This window comes from Octopus sinensis, linkage group LG10, assembly GCF_006345805.1.
Source record: "Octopus sinensis linkage group LG10, ASM634580v1, whole genome shotgun sequence".
Classification (NCBI taxonomy): Eukaryota; Metazoa; Mollusca; class Cephalopoda; order Octopoda; family Octopodidae; genus Octopus; species Octopus sinensis.
The window spans coordinates 6,249,978-6,276,270 of NC_043006.1; the positions used below are offsets into that span (position 1 = coordinate 6,249,978).

At 37.8% G+C, this 26,293-nt stretch overlaps 1 protein-coding gene across 1 annotated transcript; it reads right to left on the minus strand.

The window, feature by feature from the left end:
- Window positions 1–1,482: 1,482 nt before the first annotated feature.
- LOC115216666 (cytochrome c) lies at window positions 1,483–24,487 on the minus strand. The gene is made up of 3 exons (XM_029786167.2): window positions 24,333–24,487; window positions 4,155–4,336; window positions 1,483–1,863 (listed from the first exon to the last, which is right to left on the minus strand). Exons 2-3 carry the CDS (start codon window positions 4,333–4,335, stop codon window positions 1,715–1,717), a joined length of 330 nt encoding a protein of 109 aa, XP_029642027.1. The 5' UTR covers window position 4,336; window positions 24,333–24,487; the 3' UTR covers window positions 1,483–1,714.
- Between the last annotated feature and the right edge of the window lie 1,806 nt (window positions 24,488–26,293).

The following is a 26,293-nucleotide window of genomic DNA, read 5'->3' on the forward strand; positions in this document are numbered from 1 at the left end:
TAATGTCAACCACTCCGTGAAGTGTAGTGGGTGCTTCTTACGTGTCGGGGCAGCGCTGGCAACGGCCATGTTCGGATGGTTCTTTTACATGCCACCGGCACTGGTATCACAACTACAATTTCTATTGATTTTTGAGCGATTTAGATTTCACATGAACAAACCCGTGCAGTCTTCTCTCTTGCAAATTGCATCTAATTCTTCTCATGCCGAACTTATCTCTCAATACACTCATAGTCTGTTGTACATATACACTGACAATGAACATATTCCAGTGCATATTAGCTTCATTCCTCTCTAGTATTCACATGTCCTCTGCATTCAGGGCTCATGTCTCACTAACATGTAGCATTGCTGTTCATACAATCTTCCTTTCACCTGGAGAAAAAGACCATTGCTTGCCAACAAAGGTAAAAACACTGAATTTTTTCCATCGTATTCTTATTGCAGCAACTATAGTTTCAGTACATCCTCCCCCACTGCTAATTAGGCCCCTTATGTAGCAGAAATTATCCACTATCTCTAAAGAGCCTCAGGGACATTTGAGTTAAATCCATTTCCCGAATATTTGTAGTCTTCATGGCTCCTGTGCATCTTCTACATACAAATACCACTTTCTCAGATTGGTCAGATATGACCAGTTAGAATACTAAAAGGTTAAGGCCTTTTGATTCCAAGTTTTGCTTCCACATCTGGAATATGAAATTATAATGGATAGCTGTAGAGGAAAAATCGGGACCCCCTTCGATCATGACACTGACCATGGGAAGTCTGGGCAAGGTTGTTTATGGAAGACCAGCAGTCGCCCATGCATACCGGCCTCCCCTCTCCACGCCACCAATGTTATCCAAGGGAAAGGCAACAGCCGATACAGCTTGGCACCTGTGATGTTGCAACTCATTTTTACAGCTGAGTGAACTGGAGCAACGTGAAATAAAGTGTCTTGCTCAAGAACACAACACGCAACCCGGTCCGGGATTCGAGCTCACAACCTCACGATCATAAGCTCGACGCTCTAACCCCTGCGCCATGTGCCTTCACATGAAAAATACACGCAAGGATAGAGCAGTAATTTGTTTAGAAATATTTTTCTGATACATTTGAGAGATATTTAACTGATAGGATTTTGAGGAAAGAAGTTTTTATACCCCTACAAGGACAATGGCCATGGCTGGAATGCTTTCCATAGCAAATCTGCTTGTTCAGGGATAATCTGGGGTTAAACAACAATGGGTATCATTCATAATCAAATGATCACAAAGTAGGGTCTTGAGTGAGAGCCGGGTTAATTTATACTCAGGCTTAATTTAATCTTGTAAATCGAATTTTCAAAGTTGGTTTCTGTTGATTCTACACACAGGGATCAACTAGGAGTGACATATTCTGTTTATTATTAATCTTGTAAATCGAATTTTCAAAGTTGGTTTCTGTTGATTCTACACACAGGGATCAACTAGGAGTGACATATTCTGTTTATTATTACCGTTATTCACAATACTGATATATGCTGTTACTCTGAGATCTTTTTTTTTTTTTCCAATGGTTTTAAAAAGAAAAGGTTTTAATTATAGTCTGTGATATTTTCCTGCAATGTTCTTAGAATGTAATTTTTTTTACAATATTTTATGAGACATACAAACCGAACAAAATCGAAATTATATTTTTCTCTATTTTATTATCTAATCCTATTATTTTGAGATCTCTAAGTCAATTGTCATTATGATTTACAGCATTCTTCCAGATAGGCTATAACATCGGCTCGTTCTTTTTCTTTCTTAATACCTGCAAATATCATCTTTGTGCCAGGAATGTATTCCTTGGGATTCTTTAGATAAATAAAAAGAGTCTCCCTTGTCCAAGTAATACCTGGAAAATACAGATGAAAAAAAAAAAAAAAAAAAGTCAATTTTGTTACCATTTTCTAAGATTCTTAAACAGAATATTTCTAATAGAAAAAAAAAAAAAGAATATTATGAAATGTTAAAAAGAGTAAAAGTGAATAAATTAGCAGAGATGACTAGCAACTTGCTGTGTGGAGCAGGTGTGCTTGGAAATGCAGGCCAGGTAAAAATGGACATTAACTCCTTACCCGGCAGAAACGAATATATGCGTTTTGACCGAAATCGTTTTTTTCTATCTCTGGCGAGTTAACTCGTTAAAAGATAGACTCGCCAAAAATCGACAGCAAACGAGTTCCTTCGTCTAAAAACGGGTTAACTCGTTTCTGCCCAAAGCGGTAATTTAAAATCAATATTATTGAATTAAAATTCATAATAAATAAGGTTTGAAATATACCTCGAAATCACCATTCAAAACATAGTAAAATAAAACAATTAAAAAATATGTCTGAAAAAATACATTTTCAAAATAATTGTTGGGTAAGGGGTTAAAATTGTATATCAAATTCGATGACTGGCGTCTGTGCTAGCGGGGTACAAAGAGCACCATACGAGTGTGATCATTGACAGAGCGGCCAACTGGCTTCAGTGCCAGTGGCACTTAAAAGGCATCATTCGAGCATGATCGTTGCCAGCGTCACCTTACTGGCACTCGAGCCCCGTGCTAGTAGGGTATCAAGAGCACCATCCGAGCGTGATCGTTGCTAGAGCGGCTATTTGGCCTCTGTGCCGGTGGCACGTAAAAAACACCATTCGAGCGTGATCGTTACCAGCATCGCCTCACTGGCACCTGTGCCAGTGGCATGTGTAAAAGATTCGAGCGAGGTCATTGCCAGTGCCGCCTGACTGGCCCCGTGCCGGTGGCATGTAAAAGCACCCACTACACTCTCGGAGTGGTTGGCGTTAGGAAGGGCATCCAGCTGTAGAAACTCTGCCAGATCAAGATTGGAGCCTGGTGCAGCCATCTGGTTTGCCAGTCCTCAGTCAAAATCGTCCAACCCATGCTAGCATGGAAAGCGGATGTTAAACGATGATGATGATTAACATTTGCTCCTTTAACATTCATTTTTCCATGCCAGCAGAAGTCGAATGAGTACGCAGAGTATTTACAGTTAGATTCTCTTCCTGTCATTAACCTTCACATGGTTCCTTATACCATGTCTCTGAAAGCAGAGAACCAGAGGATGATTTCTTTCTTTCCTTTTTATTTTGTTTGATAGAAAATGTCAACAAACATCAAAGTTCCATTTAGTTCAAGACTTTTCATACAAAGTGAGTAATAAGTCAACTGGTTTCAGTGGAAAAGCAACAGTTGGTCTGTCACTAATTCATTTCTAGCAATTACGTCCCCTTCCTTTGAAAGTTTATAACAATTACTAAATTTCCCTTCAAATTTCATCCCAACCTTTTTTTTTTTTTGCATACAGCAAGCTTAACTGTGTGTCGCTTAAAGAATATATAGTATTTGCAAGTGGAGAGAGAGCTTTCATCACTTGTGGTTGTCTCACACTGAGGATGGGAAACGTCCAGAAACCTAGGTCTGTATCATGTAAGGCTAAAAATGGGAGTGATGACCTCCCTTGCAAATGCTATATGGACACAAACTGTGAGTTAATAGCCAGAGATTACATCACCCCCCCCCCAGTGCACAACTGGTACTTTATTTATCGACCCCGAAAGGTTGAAAGGCAAAGTCAACCTCAGCGGAATTTGAACTCACAACGTCGCGACAGACGAAATACAGCTAAGCATTTTGCCCAACGTGCTAACGTTTCTGCAAGCTCACCCACCTATCCCGTACCATTCATGCTGTTTTACCACACATTTTTACAACAGCAACAATGAAATGTAATTTATGAAAAAAAACCCATTCTTTACTGAACAGTTCATTTAACAATCTGAAGAAAATATTAAAAGAACTTTCAGTTATGCTAACCCATAATCTAAATGTAGATTCTTATGTTATTTCTCATTGTTCGTCCTATTTTCTAATTTTATTCCTCCTGCTTCCCGACATTCTGTGACATTTTGCGTACTAAGGAAGAATATAATAGTTCTCATTTCATTTGTTGAAATATGGTTATACCATTTCATAGGACTGGAGCAGATCGGTGAAATTTTAACACGACTTACAAATAGAGGCCAAGGAAAATTCATTTTGCTAAAACATACAATAAACAAATTAGGAAGACTATAACATATTCACAGAACTGTCGGAAGCATTTAGTAAAGAGCCAAGAATTCTCCAGTAACACTTACCTTTGTTTTTATTGGCCTCAGTGTAAGCAAAGCCAGGTGCCTGGCCAGTTTTACGTCCTATCAGACAATACAAATTTGGTCCAGTTTTGTGTTTTCCACCAGGATCTACTGTATGGCACTGAGCACACTTCTTTTGGAAAATGCTTTTACCCTTAGCTGCATCTCCAGCAGGAATTGGCATCCTAGAAATAAGAAATACGCCAAGTCAGTATAAATTGTTATAAACTTTAAAATCATTAATGAATTTATCAGACTTAAATATAATAAACTGAATGAAATTTGCATATCTTCAAACCAAATAATGTTTGTGATTTTGTGCATCTAACTGGAATTCCATAGTTTTATTGAATTTTACCTGAGGAATTACAACCGTGTTTCGTGGTTTGCTACCACAACAGCTCCTTTATAGGATCCAGTTAGCTCAAGACATCATCAGGAGGAACCACGTCCGGTTTCGGTCCCTACCCCTCTACCGTTTTGACGTGGCGGGACCCCCCCCTTTCGGAGGTATCTTCAGCTCTGGTGTTGGGTGCATGTCTTCTTTCTTCTTCTGTGCCTGGCCCCTTCGATGTAGCATCAGTGAGTGTCAGCAGGTGACTGACTGACTTGTCAAATATTTTCCCTTTAAATACCTGCCGCATAGGCTCCAGCAGGCAGCCCCAGCAAGTTGTCACGTGACACTGTCTCACCTTAACTGACCAATGAAGACACATAGTCTTAGCCCACGCATTCTCTAAACGACCATCACCTGTCAGTCAGCGAAGCTAATTCAGTGTCAGCTTGTCTCACCTAGTGATGTTATTTCCCGCCAGCATGTTATGACTTTCAAGCCATTTTTGGTCTTCCCGCTTCAGCCATATATAGAAGCTGACTTTTTCGACCGCCTCCTGTACTCTCCTTATTAGTTTTTGCAGCTCGAGGCTAGAAAAAACAAATCTTCTTTGTTTTTTCTAGCTCCAAAAAAATTTTTTTTTCGTTTGTGTGTGCATATAAATATGTATATATATAAAAAATTAATATCAACAGCAGTTTGCAATGTCTCACCAAAAGAAGAATTCCAAATGTCACTAAATGCAACTAGGATGTCAGAAAACATCTTATTCTATATTTTTGAGACGAGGAATTATGTACATTATTTACAAGGAATGGATAGGTGTCCTCACCTTGTTCGTTATCACAACATTTCGGCTGATGTACTCTCCAGCCTTCATCAGGTATTCTGGTAGAATTTCACACCCAACCCTTTATTTAACTAACAGGGTACACTGGTTTAATTCCTTAGGTATGTTGCTGATGTTATATTTTTCTGATATTATTTTTCAAGTCCCTACCTGGGACTGAACTTAGAATCCGAGGGTTAGTAGCCCGCACTCTTATCCACCATGCTATATGCATGTGGGCAATTATAGAGTGAATTTTAGGGCTTATAGATCTAGCATTTTATCTTTTCTTAATACTGGTTCCCATATTACATTCATATCTACACTAAGTCTGCTTAGGAGGTTACTGTGTCCTAGAATATGTGCAGACTCTTTTAATTTTCGTATTTTTCCAGTGGTGTTCTCTGTCCAGTATTTAAACTTCATCACACAGTGGGAGGTGGGGCTCCGCTTTTCCATACATGATCAGCTGTACCTGATTTTTCAACATCCACTCGTGTCACAGTTTTACGATGTTCCTCTACCCTTACTTTAAGGAGGTGGCATGTCTCGCCTTCGTATAACCTACAACTGCATGGGATGGAGTAGATGCAGTTTTAGGACATATTCTCTTCCACGTGTAGTTTTGCTCGAAGGAGATATTTGCAAAGTGTTGTATTACTTCTGAATACTGTCCTGATGTCATATGGACTCTTTACTCTTTTACTTGTTTCAGTCATTTGACTGTGGCCATGCTGGAGCACCACCTTTAATCGAGCAAATCGACCCCGGGACTTATTCTTTTGTAAGCCCAGTACTTATTCTATCGGTCTCTTTTGCCAAACCGCTAAGTAACGGGGACATAAACACACCAGCATTGGTTGTCAAGCAATGCTAGGGGGACAAACACAGACACACAAACACACACACGCATATATATATATATATATATATATATATATATATATATATATATATACATATATACGACGGGCTTCTTTCAGTTTCTGTCTACCAAATCCACTCACAAGGCTTTGGTCGGCCCAAGGCTATAGTAGAAGGCACTTGCCCAAGGTGCCACGCAGTGGGACTGAACCCGGAACCATGAGGTTGGTAAACAAGCTACTTACCACACAGCCACTCCTGCGCTTGCATATCTTTTGTATCTTTTGTGAGAGGCCTTTGACATAGGGTAGACAGACTGTGCTCAGTTTATAGGGTTTCATTCTCTCTCCTCTTCCTAACAGGAGTGGATAGTATACTTTCTGAATAGTTGTTGCACAGGAGATTATTTCTTAGCCTGATCATTTCTTTGTGGCGTGTGTCAGGATCGCTACTTACAGTCGTCTTTGGCCATGCTTTAGGCACTGACCGATCCCTCTCTTTACTTAGGTTTTAATAGCAAACTTTTTGAGACTTTCCAAACCAAACATTACTAACGAAGAAAAGTTCACAATTAAAACAAAGTGACAAATATATATATATAGATACACACACACACATATATACTTCTCCTGTGTTTTGCCTCCTCATTCTGTTGTTTGTTCTGCTTGAAGGAGTTGCCTCCATTGTGGATAGCAGTTCTCCAGGCTGTCCTGTCCATGGCAATTTGTTCCCATGAATATGGCTGTATGTATATATATATATAGGCGCAGGAGTGGCTGTGTGGTAAGTAGCTTGCTTACCAACCACATGGTTCCGGGTTCAGTCCCACTGAGTGGCACCTTGGGCAAGTGTCTTCTGCTATAGCCCCGGGCCGATCAATGCCTTGTGAGTGGATTTGGTAGACGGAAACTGAAAGAAGCCTGTCGTATATATGTACATATATATATATGAGTGTGTGTGTTTGTGTGTCTGTCTTTGTCTCCCTAGCATTGCTTGACAACCGATGCTAGTGTGTTTACGTCCCCGTCACTTAGCGGTTCGGCAAAAGAGACCGATAGAATAAGTACTGGGCTTACAAAGAATAAGTCCCGGGGTCGATTTGCTCGACTAAAGGCGGTGCTCCAGCATGGCCGCAGTCAAATGACTGAAACAAGTAAAGAGAGTAAAGAGTATATATATATATAGATATAGATATAGATATATATGTGACCACATGTGTACCATTGGTGATATTTTTCCTCCGTCTTCCCTTCCTGAGACGGTGTGAGAGGAAAAATTAAGACCTAATTTTTCCTCTCACACCGTCTCCGATGAAGGGATATTATTAATTAATATCCTAGAAACAGCTGTAAGACCTTCTATCTATAAATGCTCTAATATCTATACAGCCTTGGTTTTTTATCTCATTACGCAAAAAATTCATATATACACACGCTGACATAGAACCAATGTTGAACCCTTTATTCGCAATATTACTGAATCTGGAACTTAACTATGGTCTGTCTATAGCACTTATTCTGCATTACCTGACACCTTTGGGTATCAATGACACCATTATCTCTTATAACCTCAACTTCTTGCTAATATATATGATCACCGTGACCGACCAGGCTATCAGATGTTGCTACACATCGCTGGTCACAATGCACTTCGCATTGTCTTAGCCTTCAAATGACGCCACCCCATTGGCTAAGCGGGCAGGCCAACAGAAGAAAGTGTAAGAGAAACTTGTGGCGAAAGAGTACAGCAGGGATTGCCACCACCCCCTGCCAGAGCCTCGAGGGGCTTTAGGTGTTTTCGCTCAATAAACACTCACAACACCCGGTCTGGGAATCGAAACCGCGATTCTACGACCGCGAGTCCACTGCCCTAACCACTGGGCCATTGAGCCTCCAATCTATATATATATATATATATAGGCGGCGAGCTGGCAGAAACGTTAGCACGCTGGGCGAAATGCGTTACCGTATTTCGTCTGCCGTTATGTTCCGAGTTCAAATTCCACCGAAGTCGACTTTGCCTTTCATCCTTTCTGGGTGTCGATAAATTAAGTACCAGTTACGCACTGGGGTCGATGTAATTGACTTAATCCCTTTGTCTGTCCTTGTTTGTCTCCTCTGTGTTTAGCCCCTTGTGGGTAGTAAAGAAATATATATATATATATATATATATATATCATCATCATCATCATCGTTTAACGTCCGTTGTCCATGCTAGCATGGGTTGGACGGTTCGACCGGGGATCTGGGAAGCCAGAAGGCTGCACCAGGCTCCAGTCTTATCTGGCAGTGTTTCTACAGCTGGATGCCCTTCCTAACGCCAACCACTCCGTGTGTGTATATATATATACACACACATACATGACTGGACAAACAAAAGAAGATGGCACTCCACACACTTAGTAGGAGTTCCATGTATTCTTTAAAGCAGTTTGATTCAGTTCCATGTGACTTGAGCCCTTCTTTCAGGCTTAGATTTTCAAACTTTAAGCCCGAAAGAGGCAAGCTTCCATTAGAGGCGCATGAAGCTTGTAAGTCACAGGGAGCTGGATCTAAATGTTTCAAATATTCTCTTTCAGCTGTAAAATATTTGCTTCAACAATATGAACACCATTTCACTCATTTTTATATAGAAAACTGCGAAGGAGGTGTAGGAGTGGCTGTGTGGTAAGTAGCTTGCTAACAAACCACATGGTTCCGGGTTCAGTCCCACTGCACGGCACCTTGGGCAAGCGTCTTCTGCTATAGCCCCGGGCCGACCAATGCCTTGTGAGTGGATTTGGTAGACGGAAACTGAAAGAAGCCTGTCGTATATATGTATATATATATAAGTGTGTGTGTGTGTTTGTGTGTCTGTGTTTGTCCCCCCCAGCATTGCTTGACAACCGATGCTGATGTGTTTACGTCCCCGTCACTTAGCGGTTCGGCAAAACAGACCGATAGAATAAGTACTGGGCTTACGAAGAATAAGTCCTGGAGTCGATTTGCTCGACTAAAAGCGGTGCTCCAGCATGGCCGCAGTCAAATGACTGAAACAAGTAAAGAGAGATGGAGAGAGAGAGAGAGGTGTATACATGTGGTTCATGAAATAACTTGGCAGTTTTAAAAGTAAGGACAGTAACTCTCATCTTAATTGAACTTGATTATATACTGTAAATTATTAGATTACTAACACTATGACCTGGCAATGCCGGATCCTAGTGCTAGTGCATGCACACGTACACGCGAGTACTGTCCAAATCTACGACCAATCACGTACAGCCAGCTGGCATTCAATTGTTGTATCAAGTTTCGGGCATTTTGATTGGGTTTTCTACTGATTTTTTAATGGCTTTGTGGGGTGACTGGGGAAATGTAACGATGTGCACGACCACCCTTGGACGGTTTTGAATGACCATAGAAAGTGCAAGCCCTCTAACTGAAAAATTGTGGATTTGTATAAAGGACACACACACAAACACATATACATACACACACACAGACATTTTGCCGTTTATATATATAGAGATTACCATCATCATTATTTACTGTCATTAGATCATACAATAAAACCATTAGAGAAGGCACTAAAACTCTTTAACACAATAAAAATCATCAAATGACAAAGCATTGAATCAATACATTATTAAATGACAGATTCAATAATTAGAATGTTGAGAGCATCCTAGGTAATAACAACACACAACCAATGTTGAATAAGGACAAAACAGATAGTAGTAGAATATTACGAAACTAATGGTTTATCAATTTTCCTTAATATCTTTATCGTGTCAATACTTGTGAAAAAAATACAAGGCAATATTGAACTAGACTGAATATAAGGAGAGTTTACGAAAAAAAAAACAACAAAAGACGAAGACAGGTGGTGTACAAAACAAACAGATGTATTAGTATAACGCTCAGGAATAGAAAAAAGTATTTTATGTTTTGAGCCTACGCTCTTCTACAGAAAGGGACACAGAAAAAAAGAAACAAGGAGAGAAAAAATGTGTGTAGTGGCTAACGATCTATCATGGCAGTCGCCATGATATACATACATACATACATACATATATATATATATATATATATAGTGAGAGAGAGAGAGGGAGAACTCACAAAAAAAAAGACGAAGACAGGTAATGTACACAACAAACAGATGTATTAGTATAATGCTCAGGAATAGAAAAGTCTTTTACATTTTGAGCCTACGCTCTTCTACAGAAAGGGACACAGAAAAAAACAAGGAGAGAAAAAAATGTGTGTAGTGGCTAACGATCTATCATGGCGACTGCCAGACAGAAGGGTGCTGAAATACTTGGTGTAAGCCAGAGGTTCTCAACCAGGGTCCATGAAACAAAATAGCAAACTGGGGATAAACAATAGTATTTCAAGGGCCCTTGGAAACATTTTGCATTTGATGTGTGTTGGTATGTATGGCAAGAAACAGTTGGGTTTCTTTCTCCAACATTTTACATAGTTCAACCTCCACAAGTTAATGTGTGAAAAACAAAATAGAGATTTAGGAAGCAGTTCCCATCAAACTAGTTTTTCAAGATTGAATGGCTATAGGGTCCACCAGAATAAAATAGTAATCAAAGGGGTCCATAGATAAAAAACGGTTGAGAACCCCTGGCATAAGCCATGAAATTTTAATTTTATCCAACTAGATTTATTAAAGCAAATATTGGAAACATTTATTACTAATAAATATTTATACCTAATCAAAAATCTTTAACTACTTTTCATCTGACCCCTAGTATCTACTTTAACCCGATTTTATCCCCTATGTTTGTTAACAATTCTACTGCATTCTTACCTGATCTTTTAACTGCTCTTAATGTCATCCAATTTTAATCTATAACTGCTTTAACTTTTCTAATCAGACATTTGTAATTAAGTGATTAATAATTAGGAGTATTATTTCATCCCATACAAAGCAAATTTCTCCAGTTGATCAGTACAGAAGGAATTGAAAAATGTTCAAGAAAGTATGAACATGTTAACCCTTTCATTACCGTATTTATTTTGAGATTCTCTGTGTTCCTTTCAATTATTTTAAATATAACAAAGAATTTAGTAACATAACTTAGTTATCATTAAGCTAGCGTTGGGAACATAAATTGGGACTAAGTTTTGATGGAAGATTTTAATTCAAAACTTATGAAAACAAAACATTTGTACTACAGATCCACAGCCGGTTTCAGCCGGGTTGGTAACGAAAGGGTTAATGAACGAAATCTTTCTCTGAGAAATTAACATATGTGTAATGAAGATCTGTTTTGTACTTCAAATACAACCTGAATAACATAAGATAACAATATAACTTATGTAAGAATACATATACTTTTGGTATGTAGTGTGAAATGTGTATTACTACCCAATAAGACAAGTGAAAGAAAACTATAGTCACTGTGATCACAATGAGACAACAAGACTCTGGAAGAAATGATCCAGCCAAGTAACAATCTATTAAGTAACAACTAGCCCCAAAAACATACCAGCCAATCCAGTTATGATGAAAGGAGAGTATGAAACCATTAAAGTGTCCACAGTCTGTCTACCCTATATGAAAGGCCTCTCCGAGAAGATACAAAAGATATGCGGCCCATATGACATCAGGACAGTATTCAAGAGTAATACAACACTTTGCAAATATCTCCAAGTAAAACCACCAATAGAAGAGAATATGACCAAAGACTGCGTGTACTCCTTCCAATGCAGCTGTGGTAGGTTATACAAAGGAGAAACATACCACCCCTCAAAATAAGGGTAGACGAACATCACAAAGCTGTGACATGAGGAGATATTGATATAGCGGATCATGTATGGAAAAATGGAGCACCCCCCCCCCCCCGTGGGATGAAGTTAAAATAATAGATAGAGAACACCACTGGAAAATACGAAATCTAAAAGAAGCAACACATATGCTAGGACAAAACAACCTCCTAAGCAGATTGAGTGCAGATATGAACAGCATATGGAAACTGGTATTAAGGAAGGATAGGAAAATATTAGATTTAGAAGCCCTAAAATTCACTCCATAATTGCCCACAGGCATATGGTGTAGTGGTTAAGGGTGTGGGCTACTAACCCCAAGATTCTGAGTTTGATACCAGGCAGTGAACTGAATAATAACATTGAAAAATTCCTTAGGAATGAGGACCCAAGTTCAAAATTTTCCCAAGATACCTGATGAATGCTGGAGGGTATATCAGCTGAAATGTGGTGTCAAATATCTGTCAAGTGTAAATAATGTACATAATTCCTCATCTCTTAAATATAGATCTGTAAAACTATGGAAAGTTTGACCTCAGACAAAGTAATAAGAGACAGAAATACCACTTTGCAAATCTAGCCAACAAGCTTTTAAAGAAAAGGGTATTGTTGATTTAATGTGAAAATTAAAGTTGATCCCGGTATGATTTGAACCTAAAGACATGTAGATGGAAACTGAAAGAAGCACATCCTGTTTGTGTATATTTGGGTCTCCTTGTCTTGATATTGTGTAATGTTCTAAATCAATGACATTCATTTCCAGCATTTTGTGGAGACATGTTCTATAGCCCCGAGTCGACCGAAGCTTTGTGATTGAATTCGGTAGGCAGAAGTTACTGCCATGTAGGTGCTCAGTGCCTCTCCGAAAGAGAGAGAGGGATGCCTGGCTAAAGAGAAATATTACCTTGCATGGAAACAGGCAAGGGTTTGCATCTGGCCATAGAAAATCCGCCTTGTGCAAACATGGCAAAGGGTTCACTGAAACAATAACAATGATTAGTTCATCGATTATGAAACTAAAGATCAAGAGTCAACACTATAGGTAAATAGTGAGAAGCAGATTAAAGTCTAATTACTGTATGATTAACGTTACAGTTAATTGTATTATGTGGCATCCTCAGTTCGATATTGAACGGTTGGCTCTAAGGACTGGAAAAAATGGTTTAGCAACAACAAAATTAACACATGGAGAGGATAAAACAATAGTAAAAAAACAATTGAGCTGTTTAAGTTCATCATCATCATCATCGTTTAACATCCGCTTTCCATGCTAGCATGGGTTGGACGATTTTGACTGAGGACTGGTGAACCAGATGGCTGCACCAGGGTCCAATCTTGATCTGGCAGAGTTTGTACAGCTGGATGCCCTTCCTAACGCCAACCACTCCGAGAGTGTAGTGGGTGCTTTTACGTGCCACCGGCAACAACCTCTTTTCAATATTTCAGTAAAGCTACCTAATCTGTACTAATGTACGATTGTTTTACAATAAGAGCAGCCAACGGTAAAACAACTGTTTGAATTAATTAATTACAATTGAATGGAATTTGTGGGAGCCATTCATATCAGACAACAGATAAAGAGGAAAGCATTAAATATAAACATGGAGGAATAATTTGAGGGAAGTAATTAGTTGAATAGATAAAAGCAATTATTGTTGTGTGTTCAGTCTAGTAACGAAGGCATGTTGTTATATAATGAATATGATAGTACCACCACCACCCCAACCAAGTTCACCTATCTCCTCTCTCAAATCCAAGTGAAAATCAATTGATAGAACCTCACTTATCTGGGAGAGGCTATGGACCATCATGGTTATTGCCCTTCATACTCAAATAAAATAAACGATGATGAGTTAAGATAACAAGTCAATTAACAACTATTTGTTTGTTGTAGATAAAACAAAAAAGCTATTAGTACAGGATTAAAGACTATCTGTACAGACGATTATTGATAAAAGGTCACTCGGCATCGATCACAAGATATTTGTACTTTGTACTAAATTTATTGACATTGAACAATTAACTTCTCAAGGACTCATTTGAAAGTTAATGCTTCTTAAAGCCTAAAAATTTTAGGGGAGAAGATACAGAAAGTCAATGTATTTAACACTTTTGTTACTGTATTTATTTTGAGATGCTCTGTATTTCTTTCAATTACTTTAAATATAACAAAGAATTTAGTAAAATAACTTAGTTATCATTCAGCTAGTGTTAGGAACATAAATTGTGACTAAGGTTTGGTGGAAGATTTTAATTCAAAACTTACGAAAACAACACACTTGAGCCAGAGCCGGTTTAGTAACAAAAGGGTTAATCCTTTAGCATTTAAACTGGCCATATCCAGTCAAAATATTTGACTTGTTTTAAATTCAATCCAGCCGGATCTGGCTTCTCACACCTACTCTACAATGTCATTCTAAAAATATGCAATCACATCTTTGAAATCTCAAAGTTACCAGATAATACCTAATTAATTGAAAACAATGTAATAAGCGTCACATTTGACAGAGTAATCTGAATGCGAAAGGAATTAAGCCTAACTGACATACAGAAAGTAACATGGAATAGTTCTAACTAAGAATGAAAGCCAACTCAATTCACAAGATAATCCTCATTTTTTCTATATCGATATTCAGATTGGAGTAGGGTGGTGAGCTGGCAGAATTGTTAGCACACAGGGTGAAATGCGTAGCCGTATTTTGTCTGCCGATACGTTCTGAGTTCAAATTCCGCCGAGGTCGACTTTGTCTTTCATCCTTTCGGGGTCAATCAATATAACTGACTTAATCCATTTGTCATTGTATGTCGCCTCTGTGTGTAGCCCCTTGTGGGTAGTAAAGAAATAGGTATTTCGTCTGCCATTATGTTCTGAGTTCAAATTCTACTTAACCTTTCATCCTTTTGAGGTCGATTAAATAAGTACCAGTTACGCACTGGGGTCGATATAATCGACTTAATCCCTTTATCTGTCTTTGTTTGTCCCCTCTATGTCTAGCCTCCTGTAGGTAATAAAGAAATTATTCAGATTGGAGGAGTCTAACATTAACTGTACTCACTATTTCATATGACTAACAATAAACCTTGTCCTCGTTTTTGACACTAATATCTCTTTCGTTATCTCACTTCTGCATTCAATACTTTGTATTTCAGGTAGCCAATACCAATGTCCAAGGTATTAATTACCACATCCTTCTCACAACCCTCTGAGTGAGTAAACAATCACTACTTAAAATATTTAGAAAATGTAACACATTCTTCTAAACTGAAAAGTGTACCAACTGCCACTACCAAGCTCTCTCACCCTCTTTTAAAGAGAATCTCTAACTCTGGGGAATCCCTCCACCAACATCACTAAATAACAATCCTGCAGATAAAGCTACCAAGAGAATACCCTCCATCAGGCATTTGCCATATTCTGAACGCCTTACTTCCCTGGGCATGGATACATTGAAACTCCGACGTCTGGCAGCTGACTCGGCAGACACCCATAAAATTATTAACCATCTTACAAATAATAACTCTGAGCACCTTTTCAAACTCCACCCATCTAACACCCGTGGACATGTTTACAAAGTCAGAAAACAGCACAGCTCCCGTGACTTTCGGAAACATTTTTTCACGCTAAGAGTTGCTGAAGTATGGAACAGACTGCCAGCATCAGTTGTTAGTTGTTGGAGCACTGCATCCTTCAAAACTTCCATGCTTCCTGAGATTCGCCAACACTACACCTGATTTTCTCCCCTCCATACACACACACATGCATGTATCTGACTCATACACTGTTCACTTCCCAGACATTTGTACATTACTGCATATGCTTTATACGCACTTTTGACAAGTTGTGGTGCACCTGAGCACTGTATACTATAATTTCATTATTATTATTATTATTTGCTTCCAACTCCACCCACAAACCTCACTGGTTCTAAGAATGTCCATTACATTATCCTTGGTGTGCGCCAGAGCTTCATCACTATCCAAATCAAATACCAATATTCTCTCTCTCTCATTACAGAGGTCCCTGTAAACAGAGATACAGTGGTTTGTCTCATAACAAAAGAATGACAACCTGCTAACTACAACTCCATAACTTTCACTTCCAGCCCACATTCCAACTCGGTACACTTCAAGGCTTAGTTATATTTCTCACATTACTCATTCTCTACATTAATGTCCAAGTTACTGTTACTACAAACTACACACACCAACAAAAATGATAAAGCCATCATGCTTTCTTTATTTCATTAAATTTGCCAGAAGGGCAGTACAGAGAAGCAATGCGGGCTGGGATCATGTGCATGCAATCTAGATACCTCTGACTAGACATCAAAGGCCACCACAAACTGAAACTTCAAAACATCTTCAATACATAAACAAAAACTGGTTTCGCCAGCGGCACGTAAAAAGCACCATCCAAACATGGCTGATGCCAATGCCGCCTTGACTGGCTTCTGTGCCAGTGGCACATGATCTGCAGTGCTTGAGGAGACCTATTGAGTCAAGTACATCAACATCAAAATAAATATCAAATGGAAATTGTAGTTGTGATACCTGTGCCAGTGGTACGTAAAAAACACCACCCGAACGTGGCCAATGCCAGCACCGCCTTGACTGGCTTCTGTGTCGGCATGTAAAAAGCACCAACCAATCGGGGCCGCTGCCAGCCTCAGGTGGCACATAAAAAGCACCCACTACACTCACGTAGTGGTTGGCGTTAGGAAGAGCAGTAGAAACACTGCCAGATCAGACTGGAGCCTGGTGCAGCCTCCTGGCTTCCCAGACCCTGGTCGAACCGTCCAACCCATGCTAGCATGGAAAACGGACGTTAAACAGTGATGATGATGATGAAAAACAATTCCAACACTTAGAAAAACAGTCTGGCACTATACACTTCTTAAACATGAACAATGCAAAATAAAAATCCTCAAAAGTCTGGGCCCCACAAACTAATCTGTAATGATATCCTAGCAACAGGAGAAGAAACTACTAATACCAATTAGCCAAATTATGTTTAGACTCTTGACTAGAATATTTGTAGTAGTAAAGAGGATCTTGAATTTTGAAGAGTAAATAAGATGATACAGGTTTGCTTATATATACCTATTTCTTTACTACCCACAAAGGGCTAAACACAGAGAGGACAAACAAACGGATTAAGTCGATTACATCGACCCCAGTGCATAACTGGTACTTATTTAATCGACCCCGAAAGGATGAGCACGCCGGGCGAAATGCATAGCCGTATTTCGTCTGCCGCTATGTTCTGAGTTCAAATTCTGCCGAGGTCGACTTTGCCTTTCATCCTTTTGGGCTCGATTAAATAAGTACCAGTTACGCACTGGGGTCGATGTAATCGACTTGATTCGTTTGTTTGTCCTCTCTGTGTTTAGCCCTTTGTGGGTAGTGAAGAAATAGGTATATATAAGCAAACCTGTATCATCTTATTTACTCTTCAAAATTCAAGATCCTCTTTACTACTACAAATATTCTAGTCAAGAGTCTAAACATAATTTGGCTAATTGGTATACATTCACTCACAGACGCAGTTTCTTCTCCTGTTGCCAGGATATCATTACAGATGAGTTTGTGGGGCCTAGACTTTTGAGTCATTCGACTGATTATGCTGGAACACTGCCTTGAAGAATTTTAGTTGAACCAAGTGACTCCAATATTTTTTTTTAAGCCTGGTATTTATTTTATCGGTTTCTTTTGCAGAACTGCTCAGTTACAGGGGACATAAACACACCAATATCAAATGTTAAGTGGAGGACAAACACATATATATATAAACACATAATGGGCTTTTTTTCAGTTTCCATCTACCAATCCACTCACAAGGTTACAGAAGACATTTGCCAAAGTGGGACTGAACCTGGAACCATGTGGTAGGAAAGCAAAACTTCTTACTACACAGCCACACCTAATATTTTGGTGGAGATCTGGAATAGGTCACCACATAATTTGGAGTTACTCCGTTTTGACAAGAACTTTCCAAATTTGTTTTTTTCACCAAGTATTTTAAAATGATAGGGGAAAGCTTTTTACGAAAAACATGTTTTGAAATGTTTTTTTTTTTTTTACTTCACCCCCTTCCTTAGATCAGACTTCTTCAAAAAAATTTTTTTGCTCTACGTACTTGAAAACCATTTTGTTAAAAGAAAAGGTGTTGATCACCATTCTAATCATTAAACGATTTTCACTTTCTTTCAGACTTTTAATTTCCCTCCGAGTTTTAGCGAATGAATTATATCAGTAATAACAATGTTAAGGCGTTTATACCAGGGTTGGGTCGAGAGTTAGGTAGGTGCGAACACCCATGATTTTACAAAGAAAAATACGTTATTTTTCTCATTGTGTGCACGTGGCGGTGGAGAAACTTCCAAAATGTTGGTGAAGAAAAAAATTTGAAAAATTCCTGTCAAAACGGAGAAAATCCAGGTACTATTTGAGAACAGTGGTCCCGGTGCGCGCACTCGCATACTCGCGCATCCACGCTAGCTAGTCATGACTAGTCGATTCTTACTTTGTGCTTTTGTGTTATTTACTTTGTATTTTTGTGTTTTATTTACTTTGTGTAAAAAAAATTATTTATTTTGTGTTTTATTTACTTTGCTAGTAGGATCGTTGAAGGATCGACTAGTCACGACTAGCTAGCGCGGATGCGCGCACAGGGACCACTGTTCTCAAGTAGTACCGAAAATCCAACTTGTGTGGGTGTGCTATCCCAGTCCTCCATCACAATATATTACGTAATATATAAAATCACATGTTATATAATATATTATGTAATATATATATAATATCACATAATATATAATATATATAGAACTGTATACTAAAGTTCTTTTTTTTTTTCAGAACTGATAGTACTTTCATATTGAGCTGGTAACTCTTCTAAACTAAAGACCTACTTGCTTGGCTGATTAGTAAACTATTCACTCGTTGACAGTTTCTTCTATCATAATGGCCTACATGTAACACCCAACCAACCACCAGTGTCTCTTCTAATCATCCCAGCTGTCTTCTTATTCCACTTTGCAAACATTGCCAAGAGTTCGAACTAAATATAAACTGCATCGATATCTTCGTTTCAGGAGAGGCGGAGTTCTGATATAAGCACCTAGTAGTAAACCAGCCACACTCATAACTTTTCTTACCCGAACTACAAAATTTTTTGGAATCATAATCTCAGTATTTTTCCGCATATTTTAGGGGGAAAAAAAATTCTGAAAAAAAAAAGTAGTAATTTTTTTTTTTAAATTAAAATTTTACAAAAATTTTTGGAAATTTTTTTTTTTCATAATTATAATCTCTGTATTTTACCGCATATTTTGAGGGGGAAAAAAACCCCGAAAAAAGTTTAAAAAAAAAAAAATAGGGGAGAGGGAGTTCAAAATGCCGATTTTTGCCTTTTTTTTTTTGCAGATTCGTATTCTCCGTAACCGAAAATGGGGTTTGTGTATAAAAAAAATAAATAAATTATAAAATTAAATAAATAAATAAATGTATAAATAAAATAAACAAATTTTTTAAAGTGGTGGGGGGGGGGGGATCTTTTCGCTTTGACCGGCAGATTTTTAAAATAAATTCCGCCAAGTACTTTATGAACGTATATCTCTCAGGTAGTGTTACATTTCATGCCATCCTGTAGGTGGGTGACCACCTCATCGACATGCGACCAGCGCACACCTCCACTAGAGCCACAGAATCCAAATTCCAATTTGATCGTGACCTCGCCAGGGGTCAACTCTTATATAATAATTTCCCGTCAGTCAATGATTTTCCTCTTCCACGTGATTCTTGTGGAGACGCGCACTGGTCGCCATGCGCATGCGCGACTGTTTGAACTTTTTCGATTTTCATTTCCAAGTATTTGAAAAATTATTTGGAAATTTTAAAACCAAGGATTTAATAAATAAAGATAGAAAAAGAGTGGGAAAGACTTCCGCCCGTCCCATTTTATCTCAAATTTGCTTATTTATTATTTTTTTTTGCCACCCACCCCCCTTTTTGGATACGGAGGGTCCAGAAAATTGCCGAAAATCGGCATTGTGAGAAATTTTCCCCACCAACTTCTTCAATTTTGACTCTTTTTCCGCAACACTAATCCTAAAACCGTAACCGTAAGTTCGGAAATGTTTTGAAATCCTGATGTCCGTATTTTTTCGCATATTTCGAAAAGAAAAAAATTCTTTAAAAAAAAAAAAAATTTTACAAAGATTTTTGGAAATTTTTTCCAGAATCATAATCTTCGTATTTTTCTGCTTATTTTGAGAAACAAAAATCTGAAGAAAGTGGAAAATGAATGAAATGGGGGTGGCTGGTGGTAATTTAGAAATGTCGATTTTTGCCAATTTTTTTTTTTTGCTGATTCGTATTCCCCGTAGCCGAAAAGGGGGGGGGGCCGGAAAAAAGTTTTAAAAAAGGGTGTTGGGGGAGGGAGTCTTGCCTAGTGGAAAGGGGAAATTTTAAATTTCATTCCATAATCGTATCAATTCTATTATGTAGAAGACATGTGCGAAAGAATTTTGTAAAAATTCGTAAAAAAAAGAAAGGGGTTTTTAGAACACATCAAAAAAGAAAGGGGTTTTTAGAACACATCAGAAGTCTGCCAAAAAGGACAATTTTTTTTTTTTTGCATAAACGTATTAATTCTATTATGCAAAAGACAGAACCGAATTTTTTTTTTGAAAAAATTTGTAAAAATAAAAAAGTTATGAGGGGGGTTTAGCACGTGCTAACATCATCATTTCGCCTAGGCGGAACTAACCCAAAGGTGAAGAAGCAAAGCAACAGCTATGACTGAAATAATAGGATATTTCTATTGACCTTCAAAAGAACAAAAGGCGAAAGAGATGGTGTCTGACTCATAGGTCATTGAGCGGTCAAGGCGGACAGATTTTAACTTCTATTTTAAACAATGAAAGTAAATATTTCGTAAAGGACCCCCGTTCGTACCTCGGTATGAGGTCATTTTTCTACAAGTATTTTCGAGTGCATTTAACGTATCTGACCTCCAAACATACCAAAAGCCAATTTTTTTCCGGAAAAGAAAGCAGTTTCCCACCCACAGGATTTTGCTTCGCGGTTTTTTTCTTCCTTTACCAGGTTATTTCTCATGCTTTCAACGAATGTGACATCGAAATCACACGTAAACGATTCCTTTCCCCAGAAAAGGAAAAATTTGGCTGCTATTTCTAGCACACCTTGCTCCCACGTATCAGCTATTTGCGATAAAGGGTCCTTTACGAAATATTTACCCGGAAATTACAATTCTGACTTCAATCTTTTTAACGCTTTGTTCTCCATCCACTTCTCTACTCTTCCCATGAGGTATGGGACTTAGAGGGACAGCTATTCCGAAACAGAAAAGTGCCGGAAATCGTATTGGAAACGAAATGTGAAAAGCTGTCCCCTCTAAGTCCCATACCTCATGGGAAGAGGACAGAGGTGGAGAGGGAACAAAATGTGTAAAAAAAAATTGAAACTTTTTTGGTGGTTGGTAGTAGGGAAGTCAGAATTGTAATTCCCGTTGTATGAAACGGGATTACTGAAAAAGAAAAAAGACCAGCTATTCCAAAAACTCAGCTGGTATCGGGTTGAAAAACTGGTTTTCAAAAGGACTTGACCTGAGAAAATATTTAAATAACAATGACCTTAATAATTTCCTCCGGTCGACTAGTTCAAGAACAATTAGTTCTGAATGATGTAAGTTTGGGAATTTCCCAATACGTGTGTGTGTGAATATCTATCGATCTTTATATGTAAAATAAACTAGATCTGAAGCAAATGAACACCTAATATACAGTGGGTGTTTTTATTGGCTAAACTGGCAACATGACCATCCTCAAATACAAAAAATCTATCTATATATATATAGCGGATGTAAAGACAATGGGATTTTTTTTTTTTTTACAGGAACCCACTATATCGAGTGTGGAGATTCCGGATCTAGATTTCAAAATTTTAATTCCACCCCACTTCTTAAATTTTCACTTAAAAATTTTTTTTAGCGAAATACACAGAAAAATATGATTATGATTCTGAAAAGAAAAAAAAATTTGCAAAATTCAATTTTTCAAAATAAATAAACCTATATATATATGGCAGTGCCCCAGCATGGCCACAGCTCATGAGCTGAAACTAGAATCAATCAATATATATATATATAATGAAATATTAGGGAATAAATCCAAACTTACAAGGAAAAATCAGATTTAGGATTGAATCCAATTTTATAGTAAAATATTATATTATATTAAATTAGAGATAAAACCACTATTAGGCAAATCAAACAATGAAAAACTTAAGCCAATACATAAAATTAATTTATATTATTTTAAATATATATCAAAAGTATTTAAAAGTTTAATAAAAGATAATAGTGTTTTACTCATTATCTTTTATTAAACTTTTAATACTTTTTATATATATTTAAAATAATATAAATGAATTAATTTTATGTATTGGCTTAAGTTTTTCATTGTTTGATTTGCCTAATAGTGGTTTTGTCTCTAATTTAATATAATATATATATATATATATATATATATATATATCAACATTCACAATACCTCAAATATATGTAGCTTGAATCGGAGCCAATCCATTTTTTTTTTTTGATTCCTAATTTAAGAACGAAGCCTTCAAGATTAGAGGGAAGGGGCAGTAGTCGAGACCCTCAACTCAACTGGTACTTCACAAAGGATAAAAAGCAAAATTACCGCGGCGAGATTCGATATCAGAACTTAAAAGCCGGAAGAAATATAAGGTGTTTTATTCGTTACTCTAATGAATTCGGTTAATTTTCCAACCCGACACAAAGAATTGTCTTGTGAATCGCTTAACACAAATGTGGCTGCTATTTCTAGCAGGTCGAACACAGAGCTTCTGGTCATTTTATATTATTTTTATCATGAATCTGATGTAATAATATAAAAAAGAATTAGGAGGGGGAGAGGTGAAATTTTTTTTTAATTTGGGTGGGGAGGCATATTCGTACTTTCTGACATCTAAAATGTCAGAAAGCCGAAAAAAAATATTTCAAGGAGACGGCGAAACAGCATTAGACCCCGATTTCTGAAAACGGTTAAAATTGCCAGAGTCCCTTAGAGACATTTAAACTAGGGAAGAATCGAGGCAGCCCTACCCACCTAAACACCTAATTAGTGGCTTAGTCATGACAAAAATGGGTGCGATCTGACGGCACAAAGGCAGGCAGGTAGGTAGGTAGGTCTACAAGTACAGGCATGCTAGGAGGTTAGAAATTCGCTTTGCAACAACGTGGTTCAGTGTTCGAATCGAACGCACAGTACATTAGCCATAGGTTGACAAATGGTTTGTGAGCGGAATTTGGTAATTTAGATGCTCGCCAGTGATGAGCGAATTCAATTTATTCTTGTAGAATAAAACGGATTCGAGGGGTAAACTACAATGTGACTTTTGTATATTACGTTAAGACCTTAAATGTCAAACTTTGACTTAGTGGCATCTGTGTCAATGTTGAGGCAAATGAAATATATTGTCTTACGGGATCCAAAAAGAATTAACATGATAATTAAATAGATTGATTTTTTTTTCTTTCTCTTAGTCATTTTTTGATATTTTTCTGCTGCTAAGAAGGTATTACTTCTAAGTTCGATTCTGACAGAGGTCGATAAAATAAATTAATTGAAAAATGTTCAACTAATTCAATTGATAATTCCCTATGTTGAATCTAAAAAAATATTTAATTCTGAGAGGGGTTGAAACAAAGTATTTAGAATAACTTCACTGCAACTAATCTATCAATCAATCGAGATTTGCCTTTAATTCTAAAATGAAAGAGAAACAAGAACACGCAAAGAATCGGCTCCAACTTTCTTCCCTCCCCAACTTTTAATTTCCAACTATAATCCTTTCTCATACAAACTACACACCTGTTATTTCTAGATAAAACAAAAATCTAATCAAAAACCTCAATTTTTTTTTATTATATTTAAAAAAATAACAGGCGAGTAGTTGAGGGGAAAGAAAATTGGATAGAAGCAGCGAGGAAAGCTGAAAGTGGCAATTTAAATGTCTTGTGAGATGATTGAAGGTTTGGAATTAGAATTGGTAAATTTGAATTAGGATCATTTGAAGAGCGTTCATAATAACGGTTTGACAAGGAAAAAGATGAGAAAAATATTGAAACATGGTTTGCGTATTAAGCGGGAGCGGATGATGAAAGAAAGTTAGATATTACCAGCTGCAATGTGAAGGTAGTAGGACACAATCTCAATGTGACCTTTGAGGGTGGAATAGCTTTTAATTAATCTATTGTTTCGTGTTAGTCACAGCATGTTCCCGTTAAATGTAGATGTGTGAAGCGAGAAAGATGTTAAAGTATGGAGTGAAATCGATTGTTAAAATCTTACCTTGTATGTTAAATTATTTACTCCTACAGCGAGCGAAACACAAGCAAGAACCACGACACGACTGACGTTCGGAGAAGACTAAGTCATTCACGGAGGAAGTGACGTCAAGGCAGAGAGGAGGAGGCGAAACCTCGAGCGCTCAACGAACCGATATAATTTGTCCTTTCCTAATTGAGATTTTTCGAAGAAAAGGGAAGAATCACAGGAGGAGTTAACAACCTACGAGTCATCAACACTGATTGCAAAACCATACTGGCATTAATTCAATTCGATGTGAAACTGCCATCGCATGTCTTTTCGTGTAAGAGTATTTGACATAACTACAGAATGGTGCTCCACATTCTCATTTCCTCAAAACCTGAAAAATGTGTATTTTTAAATGAAAATTTGCAGAGACACGATTTCGAGGGTGTGCGTTGCAAATAGATCGATAAAATTTAGAAGAAAAAATCTATTAAAGATGTTTCGGATCATTCTTCCTTGCCACGTCGGCTTTGTTTCCATAACTTAGCCATTTTTCACTTTTTTTTTTCAGATTTATGTTTCAAACATCATCTTTGCGTAATCTACACACTCGAAAACATATTTTTGCAAAATTTCCTTTTAAAGTTAAGCATTTTAAAGACAGTTATGAGGAAACAAAGTTTGAGAGTTGCGAGAATAATCTGAAATTCTCTCTCTCTCTCAAAAAAAAAAAAAAAAGTGTTGTTTTGCTTAAATATTAAGATTATAATCGTAATCTGCCCTCTCGAAAACGTATCGCTGTAAAATTTTATTTAGAAATAAACATTTTCCAGTAAGTCATGGAAAAAAAATTGAGGGCACTAATCTGTAATTATGCCTAGTATTGCAGCTCACCTAGCGTCATTGAGGAAGTCGTGAACGTTACGTAACGTATCTCGTCCATAAGAAAACCTGTTCCTACTCTTGTAGAGGGTAAATAAAAAAAGCAATCTTTCGTTTTTAATACAATTTATGTCACTTATAAAGCAGGTGCTTCTGTTTATGTTTCTGAAAAAGATCGTAGCTTTCCGTAAAGAAATTGGTGATCAATTTTATTTTTTTACTCATGTGGGGGAACAGGGGACTTGGATTTTGAAGTCGAGAGAGCAACTGATGTGTGAATGTGTGTGTGTTGATGGGGTGTACGAGACAGAGAGTGTGGTGTGTATGTGAAGTTGTTTTGTTAGTGTGTGTGTGTGAAGAGACACAGAGAGGCAACATACATGCAAACAACAAGCACAAACAAACAAAAAACCATACCTTCTCTCTCCCTCCCTCCCATAAACATGTATGCAATAGGTGTACGTACGTATTTGTGTGTGTGTGTGTGTGTGTGTCACAGAAGCTAGCCATTCACACAAGTGTAATTGATGTCCTAAACACTAAGATTAGCTTGCGTCAATACGTGAATAACAGAAGTAGAAGCAATTCACTCAACGCAAGAAAATATGGTATCACCTTGCCAGCCGGTCTTGGAGAACCTAACCCAATTTGTTAAGATGTTCTCGCCAGAGAGTGTCCTTCTATACATCCGTACCCTGTCCTTTGAGGGTTAAACTATTTGGTCTCACGAAGCCCAGTGGCGATTTCTGCTCTATAGACGGTTCACAGCGAAAGTGTGTCTGTGCTCGGTTTGAAACTGCCTGTCTTCCGAATTTTTCCCTATCCAGCTAGGGGTTGGTACCAAGCTAGGTTATGAGGCTACCATTCATACCACTAGAGCTTTCACCAACCTACCTTCTGAGACTCCAAAAGTCAATCTAGATCTCAGGAATTCCTTCAGTTCCATCAGTCAGGATGCCAAGCTCCGTGTAGTAAGCTAGAATGCCCCACAGCTCTGCCACTTTACTTAGCAAACTTATCAAGAGCCCTCCTACCTCTTCTTTGGTGACCATTCCATCCCATCTGCCTCTGGAACCCAACAGGGTGATCTACTCGGCCCTGCTCTATTTGCACTT

Excerpts from the sequence above, each read along its gene's own strand:
- LOC115216666 (XM_029786167.2), bottom strand. The coding sequence starts at position 4,335 with ATGCCAATTCCTGCTGGAGATGCAGCTAAGGGTAAAAGCATTTTCCAA. Across the intron at positions 1,864-4,154 it reads TGAGGCCAATAAAAACAAAG|GTATTACTTGGACAAGGGAG; the intron begins GTAAGTGTTACT and ends TGTATTTTCCAG.